A 16,174-nucleotide genomic window follows, 5' to 3' on the forward strand; every position below is an offset into this window, starting at 1 on the left:
ACTACGGAGCGTCTCGGCCCCGTGACCTACGGAAGTGACGTAACCCCGATCGGAGGAGGGGAGACTCTGGCTTCCGGTGATAGCGTTGTGTTGCTCTCGGTCCGTGGGCGCTTCCGTTAGAGCCGTTGGGAGCGGCGGCGGGGACTAGGAACCGCCGGAGTCCGGCACCGCGAGCGGCCGAGGCCGCCTCCTGCGGGATGCTGCGGGGTCTGGGCAGCTGGTTCGGGCTGGAGCGGGCGGGCGAGGAGCAGAAGCCGCCGCCCGAAGAGAGCAGCAGCCCCGGGGAGCGGAGCGAAGCCGGGGGCGCCGAGGGGGAGGCGGAGGCGGAGGCGGCGGCGGCGGCCGGGGACCCGGCCGTGCGGAGCCAGGAGCAGGTGGATCCGGATCCGCTCCTCAGCCAGGCCAAAGGACTCGGCAGTGAGTGTCCGGCCCGCGGCCGGCAGGGGGAGCCGTCTCTTTCCCCGGTCGCGGGGCTGCTGCTCTGCGGGGACTCCGCGCACAGCCCGGCCCGGCAGCCCCCAGCCAACAGACCTCTCGTCCCCATTTACTCCCCCGCTACTGGCACTTCCCGTCCCCCCACAGACTTCACGCTGCACCCACCCCCAGAGATCCCGTTCCCCACCCCAGCGACACCCCGGTCTGCATCCCCCACGCATTGACAGGCCCCCTTATCCTTGTCTGCCCTCTCCCTCCCACGCACATACACGCCCATACTGACCAGCTCTGACAGCTGCTCTACCCACAGATGCTGATCTATTCCCCCCTGTTAATCTGGCCCTGCAACGCGAACACCTATCTCCTCTCCACCCACCCACTGACTCCCCCTATCCCCACCCCACCACATAGTTTATTACTCATCCCCATGGGACTTGCCCTCCTGCCTTCACACCCTCCCTGAGTCTCAGCCAGAGCTTCATAGCACAGGTTAAAGCTCTAAAAAGGAGCTTGGGGAAAACAATACACATGCTCTTTACACCATATTATAACACACTGGGGGTGGGAGAACTTCCTGCAGGGGTTGTGGAAATAGAAATATCTTAATAAAGAAATACGGTCAGCTGATCGGTGTCTCTTAGGGTTTATCTGCACAGAAAAATTGTCTCACTTTAACTAACGTGACGCAATCCCCTCTAAGTGTTGATGCAGTAATACAGATATAAAGGTCTCTTATTCTTGACTAGCTTATTACTATTCGGAAAGCAGAGTAAGCTATAGCAGTAAGTCACCTGTTCACTAGTATAACTAAAGTGAGGTTTTACCAATATGACTAATTCAGTTAAAAAAACCCATTGCCTTAACTGAAATAGTTATACCAGTACAATACATGGGTGTAGGCCTGGCAAAAAGGTGCTTCTTAAAAATCATGTTATCCCTTAGGCTCTAGTTAGACTATAAGAAAAGGTGCCCTTTTTTAAAATCCAGGTAATGTAGCTGTTGAAAACCACTCAACACCAAGTAGGCCCAGTTTAATACCCTTAACTTGATTTTAGCAGGTCAAGTTATAGCGTAAATGGGACCCATAACTTGACCTGCTAAAATCAGCTAAAGCTGTTAAATTGTGTCTACATTGGCATTAAGTGGGGTTTCAGTTCAGTTGAAGTGCCTTGTCTGAGTTAACTCCGGTGAAAAAACATCTTTTTCCTAGTCAAGACACCATAACATCTAATGTAGACACTGTTTGATAATTGTTTAAGGAAGGAGCATGGTTTACAATATCACCAGCAAACAATTTTAAAGGTGTCACATTGTCTATGTTAGCTGCTAAGTGGTGTTTCAGGTCTTCTTAGCTGACTTAATTAAAAATATCTCCCCATTCCCCACCTGCCCAAGTGAAGACAGGGCTAAGGCTCTTCAATCCTCAGGCTTTACCTCTCGAGAGACTCTAGTCATCTCTTTCACTTGCCTAGGCTTTGCAAATCATATATGAATTACATTCTGTGATATAATTGTGGCATAGGTTTATGATATGTACCCAGTTGACATGTATTGTTCTGCATTTTACAAATTTGGACCTCTTCTGTATCTCTTTCACCCTAACCAGGACTTTCAAGAGACATTCATGGAAATAAAGTTAGAAGCTGAAAATTAGGTGTCATTCTATTGTCTCAGCTCCAAGTTTCTGTGTTTCTGATGTCAATAATTTAGTTATCAAAACAATAACAATAGAATGTATGTGATGGAGGTGTTCTTAACAATTCTGTAATGTCACTGTGCACTGTTCAAGGGACACCACAAAATTTGAAATCATGGCACAACTTTTTTTTAAAAAAAGTAGTTTTGGATACGAACCTTACCCCAAAGTTCCAGTGGCACATTTCCCTACTTTTTCAATGTGGTTATTTCCACTGTTCCTATGAGAGACTGACTATATGAACTGCTCTCTGAAGTAAAAATAAACTGAAAATATTTTTTTAAAGTATTCTCGCTAATCTTTCAGTTATAGTGAGCTTTGTTACAAATAATAAGTAAGCTGTTTTCATCAGACAGAGGTGTGGCTAGGTTGATAGTGTTCCTTTAAACACCTGTTGTATTCGTGTCAGTTGGTGGGAGAAGTGATACGTGCATAGAAAATAATATAGTGTAGTTTATGAAGTGCAATAAAATTTTTGCATGAAAAGTTTTGTATAGTACACCAAACTATGGCATTTTATTTTATTGATGTCTCCTCTGAATAAGTAAAGCTATAATCAGATAACATTTGGGAGGTTTGCTTTCCTGTACCACTTTGAATGGATAAAACACAGAAGGCTCTATTCCCCATTAACTTGGTTGTGGTGGGGAAGCATTATCAAAGAGCAGGGTTTACAGTATCCTCTGAAACTTTGGAATTCGTCTGATCTCCTTCAGAACCCATTTCTACAGCCAACCCCCATTTAACAAGAATGATTTGTTCCTAGATTTCATGTTTTGCTGTGGGCTTTGTGAACTGCATTGCGCTAGAGTAGTGTAGATGTCTTGACTGGTTGTTCTGATGTAGCTGGGTCCTAAAGCATAGGTGGCTTTGAATTTTCAATGGAAGAAAATTGGTAGCCAGTGGAAGGACAAATATGGGCTGATGTTCTTGTGATGGCTTGTCCTATTGCAGAAATGAATTATCACATTTTCTAAAAGAGCTGTAGCCTCTCTACTGCTGCCACCGTTAGACCCAGATTTAGTGAAAATAATAATTCAATGAGAGCAAACCAGAACATTGAGAGCAATGTTGCATAGTAATCTGAAAGTGGAATAAAAGACATTTTTCATCTGATTCAGTGTGGCCTTCTCGGCTATTATAAAAAACTTGAGGTTTTGTACTACTTTGACAGTTGGAGGGGCAGTTGCCTTTGATGGAAAGGGGAGGTCGGTGACCCAGCTAATTCTGGTGTATAAATTCTGACTAAAATTACTTCTGTCTTGGCCAAAATGAATTTTAATTGATTATCACTAGGCGTTGACACCTGTTTGATGTTGCTACATATGTAAGTGGTGGATCAGTAGTACATTTTGATAGATTACGTCATAACTTGTGGAGAGGTTCAGTAATGTTAAATAGATAGCAATCGTATGTCCTATCTAATTAGGCTCTTATACTGCATTGATAGCCATGGTATCTAAGCATCCTTCCTGGGATGCATAAATGACATGACTAACAACTGTCACATGAGTTTATTTTTACATCCATTGTCATGAGGAAAGTCCCATTTTGTTCCTATACACATCACAGTTTGAATCCTAATTGTAAATCACCCAGGGTAACAGATACCATGTGCTAGAGCTTTGTTGTCGCTGTTTTCTTGGTGGCTTTTCTTAGGAATAGAGGTTAGACATAGGAAAGTGTTGGAGAAGTTTTTTTTTGTTTTTTAAAGATTGGATGGACTATTGAATATTTCAGGAGCATTAGCAGTGTCATTTCTCAGAAGGAGTTGATGATGTCCATTAGTAGCAGATATCGGTCTTTGGTGGTTTTCACCAGCAAAAAAGGGCAAGGATCTGTTTCACAGTATTCCTAAAAACTTTTAGCAATTTGTGTGGTCGAGCCAAACGGGTTAGTCAATATCATCTGTTTCCGATTCCAGCTCACTCTTCCTGTTCTGTTTACCCTGACACAAAAAGTTAAGAACAACCCACTGTTTTGTATATGATAGTGAGGATAAAAGTTATAGCTTTTTAAAAAAAAGTATTAAGTTAATATTCATGAAATTCAGATTGTCTTGTAGACCTGAAGTTCTAGAAAGGAAAAAAAGCTTAGGTATTCTTTTTGGCAGAAAGAGTGGCAATACCTGAAGTGCCAGTTGTTTCTGAAAGTCAACAGTTTTTAAAGTTTCAGCTTGACCTTCCTGGAATGATTAAAATGTTTCACTCCTCTCTTCTGATGTCCCCTGGGTTCTAAATCATATTCTCAATTATTCCTCTTTTGATATGCACCACTTAACTTAGATTTAAAATGACTTCTGCATAAAATCTGAGTATTATCAGTGTTAAATTGTACCAATTTATTGGCATCAGATATACTGAATCACAAGGAAGACTACAGAAAACTTTACACCTGCTAAATCTATGTCTCTAGATACTTACATGGTACCATACACATAGTATCTGAAAAAATAAACTAATCCCACATCATTTCAAGATACCTCGATATTAAGTTGTTGTTTGTCACACGTTTAAAGGGTAATGGTTTCTTCATAGTTTGTCTGAATATTATTTAAATTGTGGTAGTGTCTAGAAGCCCAAAGAACAAGATGAATGTCTCATTAAATGAAAAAGAGCTTCAGATGTGTAATAGCTTATCAGTTAAAAAAAAAAAAAAAAGTTTTGGCCAAACATACAGTTCCATCCCTAAGGAAGAAGAATTTAAAAAAGGATAGAAATATATAGTTCACCTGCAAAAAGGCCTTCTAGAGTACTAAGAAGCCAGTTTAAGCAATTCTGTTTTAGAACTTTTGTTATAAACATGACTTTCAGATTAGGTGTCTAAAAATGTACAAGAAGAAAAGAAAATATAACTAAAGAATTCGATATAACAAAATATTTACAACTCTAATCTCTTCATTTGTGAAAGATTATCTCTTCAATTTTGCGACTGCTGCTACAAAAAAGATATCTGAATCGGTTGCTGAAACAGCACAAAATATAAAGAAGTCTGTAGAAGAAGGGAAAATTGATACCATCATTGATAAGGTATTTTTTCTGCATTATGTGAAACTGATCTGTAATGTACTCCTAGTATCTGCTTTATTTCAAATACTGTTCATCAGCATCTGTATAGAGTGTCTGGGCCTGCAAAATGGTCTGCCTTAAACAAACCCCCAAAACTGGTTTTTAAAATTGCAGATTTTTAGGGCTGATTTCGTATATTTCTTGAATAAATAGCTAAACAAAATTTGTTTTATCTGACTGAAGTGTTTATACAGAATGGGCATTTCAAGGAAAGCTATTAATGAAAATCTCTCTCACAAAAATGTTATCACTCTAGCAATCTTAACTGTAAGATCGTTTTAATATCTTTATTATGTATTAACTATCAAAGCATTACAATATAAACATGACCGGTTAATTTATATAAATATTACAAAATACTGTTACATTATTGGGTGATGCTCACTTAATAAGCAGCTACTCAATCTTTTGTTTTCTCCTCATTGTTCAGTGTGTGGCCCTAGGTTTTATTTACTGCACACAAGCAACCTTAATTCTGACATTTCTTAACTCTTGAGTGCTGGACTTTGCAATCTTAATATTCTTTTAATATAGCTAGTTTATTTTTATTTTAAAAAAGTAAACTGAAAAACAGATTCCATCCTGTGGCATCATATTGCCATCTAATGGTTCACCAGCAAGGTTGGAACCTCTAGATCAGGGGTCAGCAACCTATGGCACGCTTGCCAAAGATGGCACACGAGCCAGTTTTTAATGGCACGCTGCTACCTGCCAAGTCCCAGCCACTGGCCCCGCTCAGCCTGCTGCCGAACCCAGGCCAGGACCCTGGTAGGCAGCAGCGTGCCGTTAAAACTCCTGCCCGTCCCGGCCTGCTCTTCTTCCCCTCTCCTCCCCCCCCACACCCCCGCAGGGTGAAGAAGCTTGGTCCTGGTGGCTGCTGCTGCAGAGCAGGCAAGCTCCCCCCTCCCCAACCTCTTCCCCCAGCATGCTGGGTTCCTGCTGCCGATCAGCTGCCTCTGCCCTGACCCCTGCACCCCCCTCACACACACCCAGCCCTCTGCCCTGACTCCTGCACCCCCCATGACTCCAACCCTAACTCCAGCACCCCCACACATACCCAGCCCCCCCACACCCCTTTCCCTGACTCCTGCACCCTTCTCACACGCCCCCAGCCCTCTGTCCTGACTCCTGCACCCTCCTCACAGACCCCATGTCCTGACTCTTGCACCCCCACATTCCCATCCCCACCCTGAGCACCAAACGGGAGCTCCTGAAGCACCACCCCACATTCCCACCTGCACCCCTTGCACCAAATGGGAGCTGCCCAGGTAAGCACTCCACTCCCAACCCTGAGCCCCCCTCCCTCATTGTAGCTCCTGGCCAGACCCTACACCCCAACCCCCAGCTCTGTGCTCAGTGCAATCTCACCCTCAGCTCAGTGCAGAGAGAGAGGAAGAGAATGGGCTAGAACCAGGGAGAAGGTAGGTACCCACTCTATGTGGGCAGGGCCGGGATCCCAGACCGGCAGTGGGCTGAGCCACTCAGCGCCCTGCCAGTCTGGGGTCCCGGCCACCAGTCCCGCTCAGCCTGCTGCTGGTCTGGGGTTCTGGTTGCCGGCCCCTTGCCAGCCAGGGTCCTGGCCACAGGCCCCGCTCAGCCTGCTGCCGACCTAGGTGAACAGAACCCCAGGCCGGCAGCCGGCTGAGCAGGCCGGCGGCGTAAGATCAGCATTTTAATTTAATTTTAAATAAAGCTTCTTAAACATTTTGAAAACCTTGTTTACTTTACATACAACAATAGTTTAGTTATATAATGTATAGACTTATAGAGAGAGACCTTCTAAAAAATGTTAAAAATGTATTACTGGCACGCGAAACCTTAAATTAAAGTGAATAAATGAAGACTCAGCACACCAGTTCGGAAAGGTTGCCAACCCCTGCTCTAGATCCACCACATAGACCTCTTCCATTTGAGCTAACAGAGTAACTGATAGCAATAGTAGGTGTTGTTCTCTGTGCATTACAAGGGGATGGGATGGGACACTTTTCTAGTGGGTTTTATAGATATTTGCTGTCTCCAGAGGGAATGGTGAGACTCAAATCTTGGGTTCTGTTCCAGGTTCAGGAGGCACACTCTTCTGCCCATTCCCGCAGCCCTGACACCTACTGTCGCATCACCTCCATCCTGTTTGTGTTCCGGTCCTGTCTTTTCTCCACCCTTGGCATTTCATCCCTGTCTCAGTCTCCTCACCTAGCCAATCCCAGTCTCTGCTCCTCAGGTCTCATTCCAGTCTTCTTGCCCAACAAGTCCTAGCCTCATCCTCCTGGCTCCTTGTCTCCAGTATCCTAGCCCAACCAGTTCCAACCCCCTACCAGCTTATCATCCAATCTTTCTCCCATAACCCGCCCTCTAGTTGTCTCCCAGCTCCAATCTCCCTCCCCGGGCTTCTCATCCAATCTGTGTCCCAGCTCCTTATACCTGTCTTTGTCCAGCCAATTCTAGTTCTCCACTTGCATCCCAGCTTTGCATCAGAGCTGTCTCCCCTCATCCTTCCTTTCAACTGCCCCCAGTATCAGTTTCTGTCTTCCCTCTGCTTCCCCAGACTCCTTGTCTCAATCTATTCCCTTTTCCTTCTCTGGATGTCTGGTTCTTGTCCCCTCTGCATTTGAATTGGGCTGCTTCCTCCTCCACACTACTTGGGCCGTGTGTGTGTGTATATATGTATGTGTGTGTATCATTGAGAGCACAGAACAAACAGACTTCTTGTTTTCAGTTCAGGTTCCTGGATCTGGCATGGTCCTTAGCAGCTCAGAGCTGCAATTTCAGGAAAAGTCCAGCTCAGTGCAGATAGAATCTTTGGGGAATTAAGAAGCTATAATGTAAATCTCTTTTGAGCATGTGCAAACTAAGATTTTTCATAAAAAGAAAAAAGAAAAGGAGTACTTGTGGCACCTTAGAGACTAACCAGTTTATTTGAGCATGAGCTTTCGTGAGCTACAGCTCACTTCATCGGATGCATCCGATGAAGTGAGCTGTAGCTCACGAAAGCTCATGCTCAGATAAACTGGTTAGTCTCTAAGGTGCCACAAGTACTCCTTTTCTTTTTTCTTTTTACGAATACAGACTAACACGGCTGTTACTCTGAAACCTACGATTTTTCAGAGGTTTATAAGTTGGCCAAATTTGAGTAGCTTTTCGGACGGATGGCAAAAGGTACATCCCTGACACAACGGCGACCCAATGCCCAATTTTAAGTCCCTGTTCCAAAGCATGAAGACCCTAGAACTTTTCAAAGAAAAGGTTGTCAGAATTTTTTAGCAAGGGCACAACGATATATTTTTCCTTAGCCTTATTGTTGGAAATGGCTAGACCATATTGGTTGAAATTTTCCACAAAAATTGAATCTGGGATAGACACCCATCACGAAAATTACAGTCTGAACGACTACATTTTGGCAACATTATAAGCAACTGAAACAGTGTTGGGCAGCCTTAATAATAGGCTGTGATACCAGCCCAACCTATATTATTATTCATCTGGTAAACTTTTCAAATCCTGGAAAAAAGGGTAAGTGAGATTGAGTTTTGTGAATGGTTGCATATAAGTGGGTGTATGTGGTGAACTCTTTGTAGTAACAGAGTAACAAAGGGACAGGAACTATAGAAGAGGGTGGAGAAAACAATGGAAGGAAACAAAGAAAATAGACACTGATTACAACATAGGAAAATATACACCATAATCTCTTATCTGTTTTTCAAGCCTTTCTGTGATCATAAACTCCAGGTGGCATGAATATCTGTGTCTGTTTTCTGACATTTATATGATTCAGGATTTTGTTTTAAATTATCCTCTGGTCTGTGTGTGCCAGGGTTGTTCTGAAATTTTTAACTAGAGTTTTTCTTTATGTATTACTGTCTATGATAAGAATTTTATAATATGTTTTCTATTGCTGTATCTTGTCTTTTGGGCATGAGAAGTACAGGCTTCCATTCATATCTCTTGTTTATTTCAGTGATTCTGTCATTTCATTTGTGTAACGTATTGTTATAGTGTAAATGAGAATACTACCATTTTCTAGCATTTCTTACAGTACTGTATCTGTAAGCTTGATTGTGTTCTTACACAACTTCCATAATTATTTTGTGAAATGTTTTTATTTTAATTGTAGTCTGCCAATGGCTTCTTGTGAGTTTCTGTTCTTTTGAAAAATATGTTGTCACTATGATGCTGGACATACTGATTCACTCTTTTGTGATGATACCATAGATACCATGAAGGAAGTTTCAGTAACTGTAGAACTGCATGCAAAGGCAACTATTAAGCTTGGCCTTGGGTATGTCAGGAGAACTGTCTGGGACATAGTTTACTATTCATGAACTTAAAGTCATAAAACTTTTTCAAATAAAAAGGAAAAAATGTGTACTGTATTTGGAAGTATCATCTGGAAAGCAGGATATATAAGAATGGCACAGGCATGTATGGGGTTGGGGAGTGGGCAGTAAGAGAAGAAGCGTGTTAGAAAGGGAAAAGATGCATTCAAATGGGAAAATGGAGAGACTAGCAAAAGGAGGAAGGTACTGCTCTGAATGATTTGAAGCAGTGCATACTTTGGTCTGTGTAGTGTTTTGGGTTGGCAAGAAAGGTCTTGCATTGTTGCCTGATGCCTTGCTTCTCCACTGGATTCACTAATAGAGCAGCATCCAACTCTGGCCCACAAGGAGGTATGATACGGTGCAGGGCCTGGATAACTGAAAGTAAGAGATGCAGAAAGAACTTGTGTAACCCTCTCAGTAAAAACACAGATTCTACAGAAATAGAGGAATGACAGAGGAAGAGGAAAAAACTCTAAAAATACAAATGAAGAGAGAGACTGAGAAATACAATAGTGAATTACTTCATTTTGGGGGGAGATGGAGTCAAGAAGCAGTGTAATTAATGGTGGGTTTATTGATAACAATTACATTGAAAAAACAATATCTTCCCTTTAAAACCTTAGATTTTTCTTACCCCACTTGAAGATGTTATGACTAAAGGATGAAATTCCCTGACCTCTTCTCTGCCATTAAAAATGAAATCATACATCTTTGTATGATAACCCTCTCTGCTCCTTATACTTCTTTGCATTCACATTTCAAGATTAAAAACAACTAAAGTTATTTGCTTCCTTAATTTAAAGATTGATTCACACCTCAAACAGTCAGCAAGATTCACTCTGGCCCCAAGGCTGGAGTGTTTTGAGGGATGGAGGCCTTTTGGGGAATTTAGCCGAGAATCACTGTCTGGGGACCTGACTGTAACCTTGAACTTAATTGACTGGGAAAAGGGAAGGCAGCTATCCAACCTGCCTTTTAAATGCCACTGGGAGTTGAGAATCAGAACTTTGTAGATTGTAACCTTCCTAGAAAATTATCTATCCATAGATGACTTCAGAAGCTGGTTTCTTAGGCCTAATATGCCATTCTCTTGTGAGGCTACATTAAATCAATTACATTAATTCCCAATTATGGCTGAAATTTTACACAGCAAACCAGGAAATCCAGTTATAGTTCTCAGTATCCAGAACTTTGCCCACTGAGCATATGAAGTACTATGTATTTACTGGTGTTAATAGATTCATAAACCAATAGATTTTAAGGCCAGAAGGGTCCATTGTGATCCATCTATATAACACAGCCCATAGAATTTCTATTACTGATATCTCCATCAAGCCCAAATATTGGTGAACGAGCAAGAACATATCTTTTAGAAAGGCATGATTTAAAGACTCCAAGTGATGGAAAAATTACCTCATCCCTTGGTAATATGTTCCATTAGTTAAGAACCTGAGTGTTAAAATTTGCATCTTATTAACAGTTCACATATTTCTGACTTCAGCTTCCTGACATTAGAACTTATTATGCCTTTGTCTGGTAGACTTAAACAGCCCGCTAGGGTGGGATATCTTCTCTCTGTGTTGGTACTTAGCCTGTGATCAAGTTGCCTCTTAACCTTCTCTTGACTAAATTAAATAGATTGAAATCCTTAAGACTTTCATAATAAGGTTCGTTTCATAGAGCATGAATCATGCTCCTAGCTCTACTATGAGACTTCTCAGGGTTTTTTTTCAGTTTTAACATTAATTTACAATACAGTAAATTCTTGATTATCTAGATTTAATGCAGGACGTTGAATATTTCCTTGATTACTGAAAATTATTAAATATCACAGAGTGGAAGTATGACTCTATATTAGGTAAGCACAGTTTCTCTGCCAAATTCTAGGGGTTGCTTTGGGAACCGTACATTTTGAATTTGGTGACTTGTAAAATCTTAACTGCAACATTGTGTTTGATGTTTTTATTCCCTGCATTTAATTTCCCCTCTCTTCTTTTAAAATATGATCCGGGTGTGTTTGAATGGGTAATACTTTTTAAAGCACTTTAAAATACTTTATTTAAATATGCAGATGTTCAGGGAATCTAAGCATTCTGTGTACTTAAGTGGATAAGAAAATAACATATTGCATGTGCACAGTACACTTTCATGAAATTTATTTTTCAAAGTTGGTAAAATATGCATATCACTTTGGAGGACCATACACACGAGTTTCAGCTCTTAAAGAGAAAACTGAGTTTTGGGTGCAGTTAAGGGGTAAGGGGCTGAACAATTAGTATGACGTCTTCTTGCTTAGCTAACTTGCAAAAGAGTAAGGCCTCAAGTATAACTAAAGTGTCATGTTAAGTTGAAATGTATTTCAAATTATTTACTCTCTGAATGTTGTTAGACAACTGTGTAACATATTCCATTTCCTTTCATTCTTTAAGTGAATTTACCTTTTCTTATAGACAATTATTGGAGACTTTCAGAAGGAACAAGAGAAATTTGTTCAAGAAAAGCACACAAAAAAGTCAGGTATTGAAATATTTATTATTAAACGTAGGTCTTTGACTAAAGATAACTAACACGTTTCACTAAATTTTGATGAAAGCTACATAGATCAGCTCAGTCTCAGTAGGATTAAACCTAATCCTTGTGACAAAAAAAGATGACCCATGGAAATTTAGTATAATGCACAATAATTGTATATGAGGATTTCAGTAAGTGCATTTTTGGGAAGAGATAAGGGATCACTAGTTGAAACTTAGCTAAAACAAGTTAACTATACAGCTAATCCAGCATTTTCTACTAAATTCAGCAAACATATTTAACTATAATAACTGAAAATCAGTGGGATTGATCTCTTGTGACTTATTTTGAACCTCAGGTTGTTATATTTTGTGAGGAGGCAGGCATTCTGATTGCCTGTCACTTGGGCTCTCTACTAGCCCTGAAACATGTTACTAGATGGAATGAATAACATACGGTGTGGGTGCCACTCTAGCATTTCATTAGAGCACATCCCACAGAGAAACTACTTATTGTTCTGGGGAAAATTGTTTTCTCTAAGATTTGTAAATTATCTGTGATCCAAATCCTTCTTGGGTTATGCATCTATGTATGGTTAGATAAGAATGGCCATATCAGGTTAGAGTAATGGTCCATCTAGCCCAGTATCCTGTTTTCTAATAGTGGCCAGTACCAGGTGCTTCAGAGGGAATAAAAAGAACAGTGTTATTATTGAGTGAACCATCCCTTGTCGGCCAGTCACAGTTTCTGGCAGTCAGAGATTCAAGGACACCCAGAGCATGGGGTTGCATCCCTGACCATCTTGGCTAAGTCTTTCATGAACTTCTGTAATTCTTTTTTGAACATAGTTATGCTTTTGGCCTTTACAGTGTTCCATGGCAACAAGTTCAACAGATTGATTGTGCATTGTATGAATTACTTCCTTATGTTTGTTTTAAACCTGCTGCCTATTAAAGAGTGAGATCACTGGGTCTGCTTATGTGAGTAAGACAGGCAGAATTTGTCCCTGCATTGGTTAGGCTGGATAGAAAAGTGTATTGCATTTTGACATAGATCTCTTTAACCTTGAATACGTTGATGGTTTCAAATGGATCATGCTGAAGTTTGTCATACTGTTTGCCGTTATTAATATATATTATTAGATACTATGTTAAGTATGCATTTATAGTCACACCTAGAGATTTAATCTTTACTTTATGTATGAGTAGTACAGTGTATCCTCCCCAAACTTACTCTCGCTTTTGGACTACCCTTTGAACTTCTCTGAACATTTTAAAGTAAATCTGTAAATTAGCATTAAGCATTATAAAATACACCCTCTTATTTTGGTGAATCTAATTTTTTTGTATCCCCCTTCCCCGCCCCCCCCCCCCCCCCCCGGTGCCAAAAAAAAAAAAGTGAAGGTTGGGCATGTGGAAATCGATTCATTTATGTATTATTCCAAAAACAGAAATATGGGCTATTGTTAAAGTATATCAGCACAATTTGTATTCATGAATGCTAACCATAACCATTTCTATTTTAACTATAATCTTTTAAATCTCTTCTAAAATATTTTTGTCAAATTAATCTTATAACATGTATTTTACAATGTATATTGTCATATAATTGTGCATCAATTATTTTCAACAGAGAATAGGTTGTACAATATACTTTTTTCCGGATAAATCTCCAGTGGGAAACTGACAGAAAGCATTCTTTATCGAAAGGACTGTTGTACAGTTCAGCCAATTATGCACCACAGTGCTATATTGATCGAGCTATTGGCAGTAGTCCTGGCCTAGAACATTTTTGAAGAAGTAATAAAATGTTGATTGAAAATAATTCTTGCTGAATTGTTTTCTTTTTTTGACCAGCTCTAATAAGCAAAGACTCATTCCCATAACTCATCTGCTATACCTTGAGATCCGTTGTAAAAAAAACCCAGAAATTAAATTAATGTACTAAAGTGAGCACAGTTCTGAAACAATTTGTTTTAAAGATGTCCTGTTTCCATTTAATTTTTCAGCTGGGTGACAGCGACACAGGGACCCCAGGGGCTCAGCTGTCTTTCTGGCATTGTGTGTTGCTCTGTCTTATTTAAATACAAAAATATTTATACTATAATAAAACTTGAATTATTTTTTCCTCTTTAATGACAGAAGCAGCAGTGCCTCCTTGGGTAGATAGCAATGAAGAAGAAACAATTCAACAACAAATCTTGGCCTTATCAGCAGTAAGTTTCTTGTTAAAGCTGTCTTTTATTTTGATTAAAACATATACAGTAATTCCTCACTTAAAGTCGTCCCAGTTAACGTTGTTTCATTGTTACATTGCTGATCAATTGGGGAACATGCTCATTTAAAGTTGTGCAATGCTCCCTTATAATGTTGTTTGGCAGCCGCCTGCTTTGTCCATTGCTTGCAGGAAGAGCAGCCCGTTGCAGCTAGCTGGTGGGGGCTTAGAACCAGGGTAGACCTGCAGCCCCCCATCAGCTCCCCGCTCCCCTCAGTTTCCTGTGCAGCAGCCACCCAGCAGGCTATCAATTGCTGGCAGTACAGCAGTCCCTCCCCCCACTGCCATGTGCTGCTCCTGCCCTCTGCCTTGGAGCTGCTCCCGGGAGCCTCCTGCTTGCTGTGCAGGGGAGGGAGTAAGAGGGGGACTAATGTCAGGGTGTCCCCCTCCCCCCTACTCCTGCTCCCTGCTTACCCATTCTCCATATAGAACAGGGGGAAGGCACAACAGGGCTCAGGACAGAGAGCTTGCCGCAGCTGCTGTCTCAACGTCCTACTCTTTTTAAAGGCAATGTACTTAGTGTGGTGTCAGCGTACTTGAAGGGGCAATGCGCATCTCTCTCTCACACTCTCACACACACACAGTGTGTGTGTGTGTGTCTGTCTGCCATGCTGTCTCCCCTCCCTGCATTCGTGCTGCCTTGTAGAGTGTGAGGCTACATTAACAACAGTGTGTTAACCCTTGAGGGCTCAGCCGAGTGCTAGTTCATCATTTAGCAGTAAGACATTCCCTGGGAAATATCCCACCCTCTTCCACCCTCTAACTTCACCACCTCAACCAAGCTTCACAATCATCATTGCTGTGTACAGTATAAATTGTTTGTTTAAAACTTAGTGTGTGTGTGTATTTTATTTTTATATATATATAGTTTTTTTTTGTCTGGTGAAAAAAAATTTCCCTGGAACCTAACCCCCCCCATTTACATTAATTCTTATGGGGAAATTGGATTCGCTTATTATCATTTCGCTTAAAGTCGCATTTTTCAGGAACATAACTACAACATTAAGCAAGGAGTTACTGTACCTTCAGTAATTTTATCACTTATCAAAAAATTAGACTACATTGTGTATATGCATACAAAATTTAGATACAGCATGATGTTTGTCTGGTTACCAATCACATGCCTGAAGCAACTTCTGGGCCAAAACAGAGATGGAAAAATGTATCCTCCTATTTACACTTTTGTCTTTAACAGAAAGTTGTATGGCTGTGATGCTAAAGAAATATGTAGGGTATGAGATGGTCTGGTATGTCAAACCTGATATAGTTCCTCTGATGTCAGCTAATAACTGTAGCATGTTCTTCAAAGGACAGGCGAAACTTTCTGCGTGACCCACCAGCAGGTGTTCAGTTTAACTTTGACTTTGACCAGATGTACCCCATCGCTATGGTAATGCTACAAGAAGATGAGCTCCTGAACAGGATGAGATTTGATCTTGTCCCTAAACAGTAAGCAGTTTCTGATTATATTTGTGTACTGTCATTCTCTTAATTTGTCTTTTAATTTCTAACCTTAACTTCCCTAAATTATTCATCTTCCCTCTCCACCTCCCTCAGCTTTCCCTTTTGATTCCTTTTGCTGCACGTTGTTTTCAATAAATACAAGTTATACATAGTTTGTCTTGCATACGTGGAATTTTGTGAATGAAATATAAGCATGCATTTTATGTTGGTCCATAAATAAGGAATACTGGTATTAAAACTTTTTAAAGAAAATATCCAGTCAATACAATATTCCTATTTTTCCCAAGGTATTTTTTAATTGTAGCCATTTCTTTAATATAGTAGGTGCTTAAATTGAAGAGAGAGACTCCTTCACTTTACATTTCCATCTCTGGCTTTTATCATCTTAGACTGTTATTTATTACTTGAGTATA

The 16,174-nt window shown here is 40.8% G+C and overlaps 1 protein-coding gene across 1 annotated transcript in view; it reads left to right on the top strand.

The window, feature by feature from the left end:
- Window positions 1-63: 63 nt before the first annotated feature.
- The window catches only part of SYAP1 (synapse associated protein 1), a 36,723-nt gene continuing 20,612 nt past the window's right edge, over window positions 64-16,174 (top strand). Inside the window, exons 1-5 of the mRNA XM_074967436.1 lie at window positions 64-417; window positions 5,042-5,160; window positions 11,963-12,029; window positions 14,165-14,238; window positions 15,607-15,746. Coding sequence (XP_074823537.1) covers window positions 198-417; window positions 5,042-5,160; window positions 11,963-12,029; window positions 14,165-14,238; window positions 15,607-15,746 — 620 coding nt within the window. The 5' untranslated portion in view covers window positions 64-197. The remainder of the gene's footprint in view (window positions 418-5,041; window positions 5,161-11,962; window positions 12,030-14,164; window positions 14,239-15,606; window positions 15,747-16,174) is intronic.

The sequence above is a fragment of the Natator depressus genome, chromosome 1, assembly GCF_965152275.1.
Source record: "Natator depressus isolate rNatDep1 chromosome 1, rNatDep2.hap1, whole genome shotgun sequence".
In the NCBI taxonomy this organism is placed as follows: Eukaryota; Metazoa; Chordata; order Testudines; family Cheloniidae; genus Natator; species Natator depressus.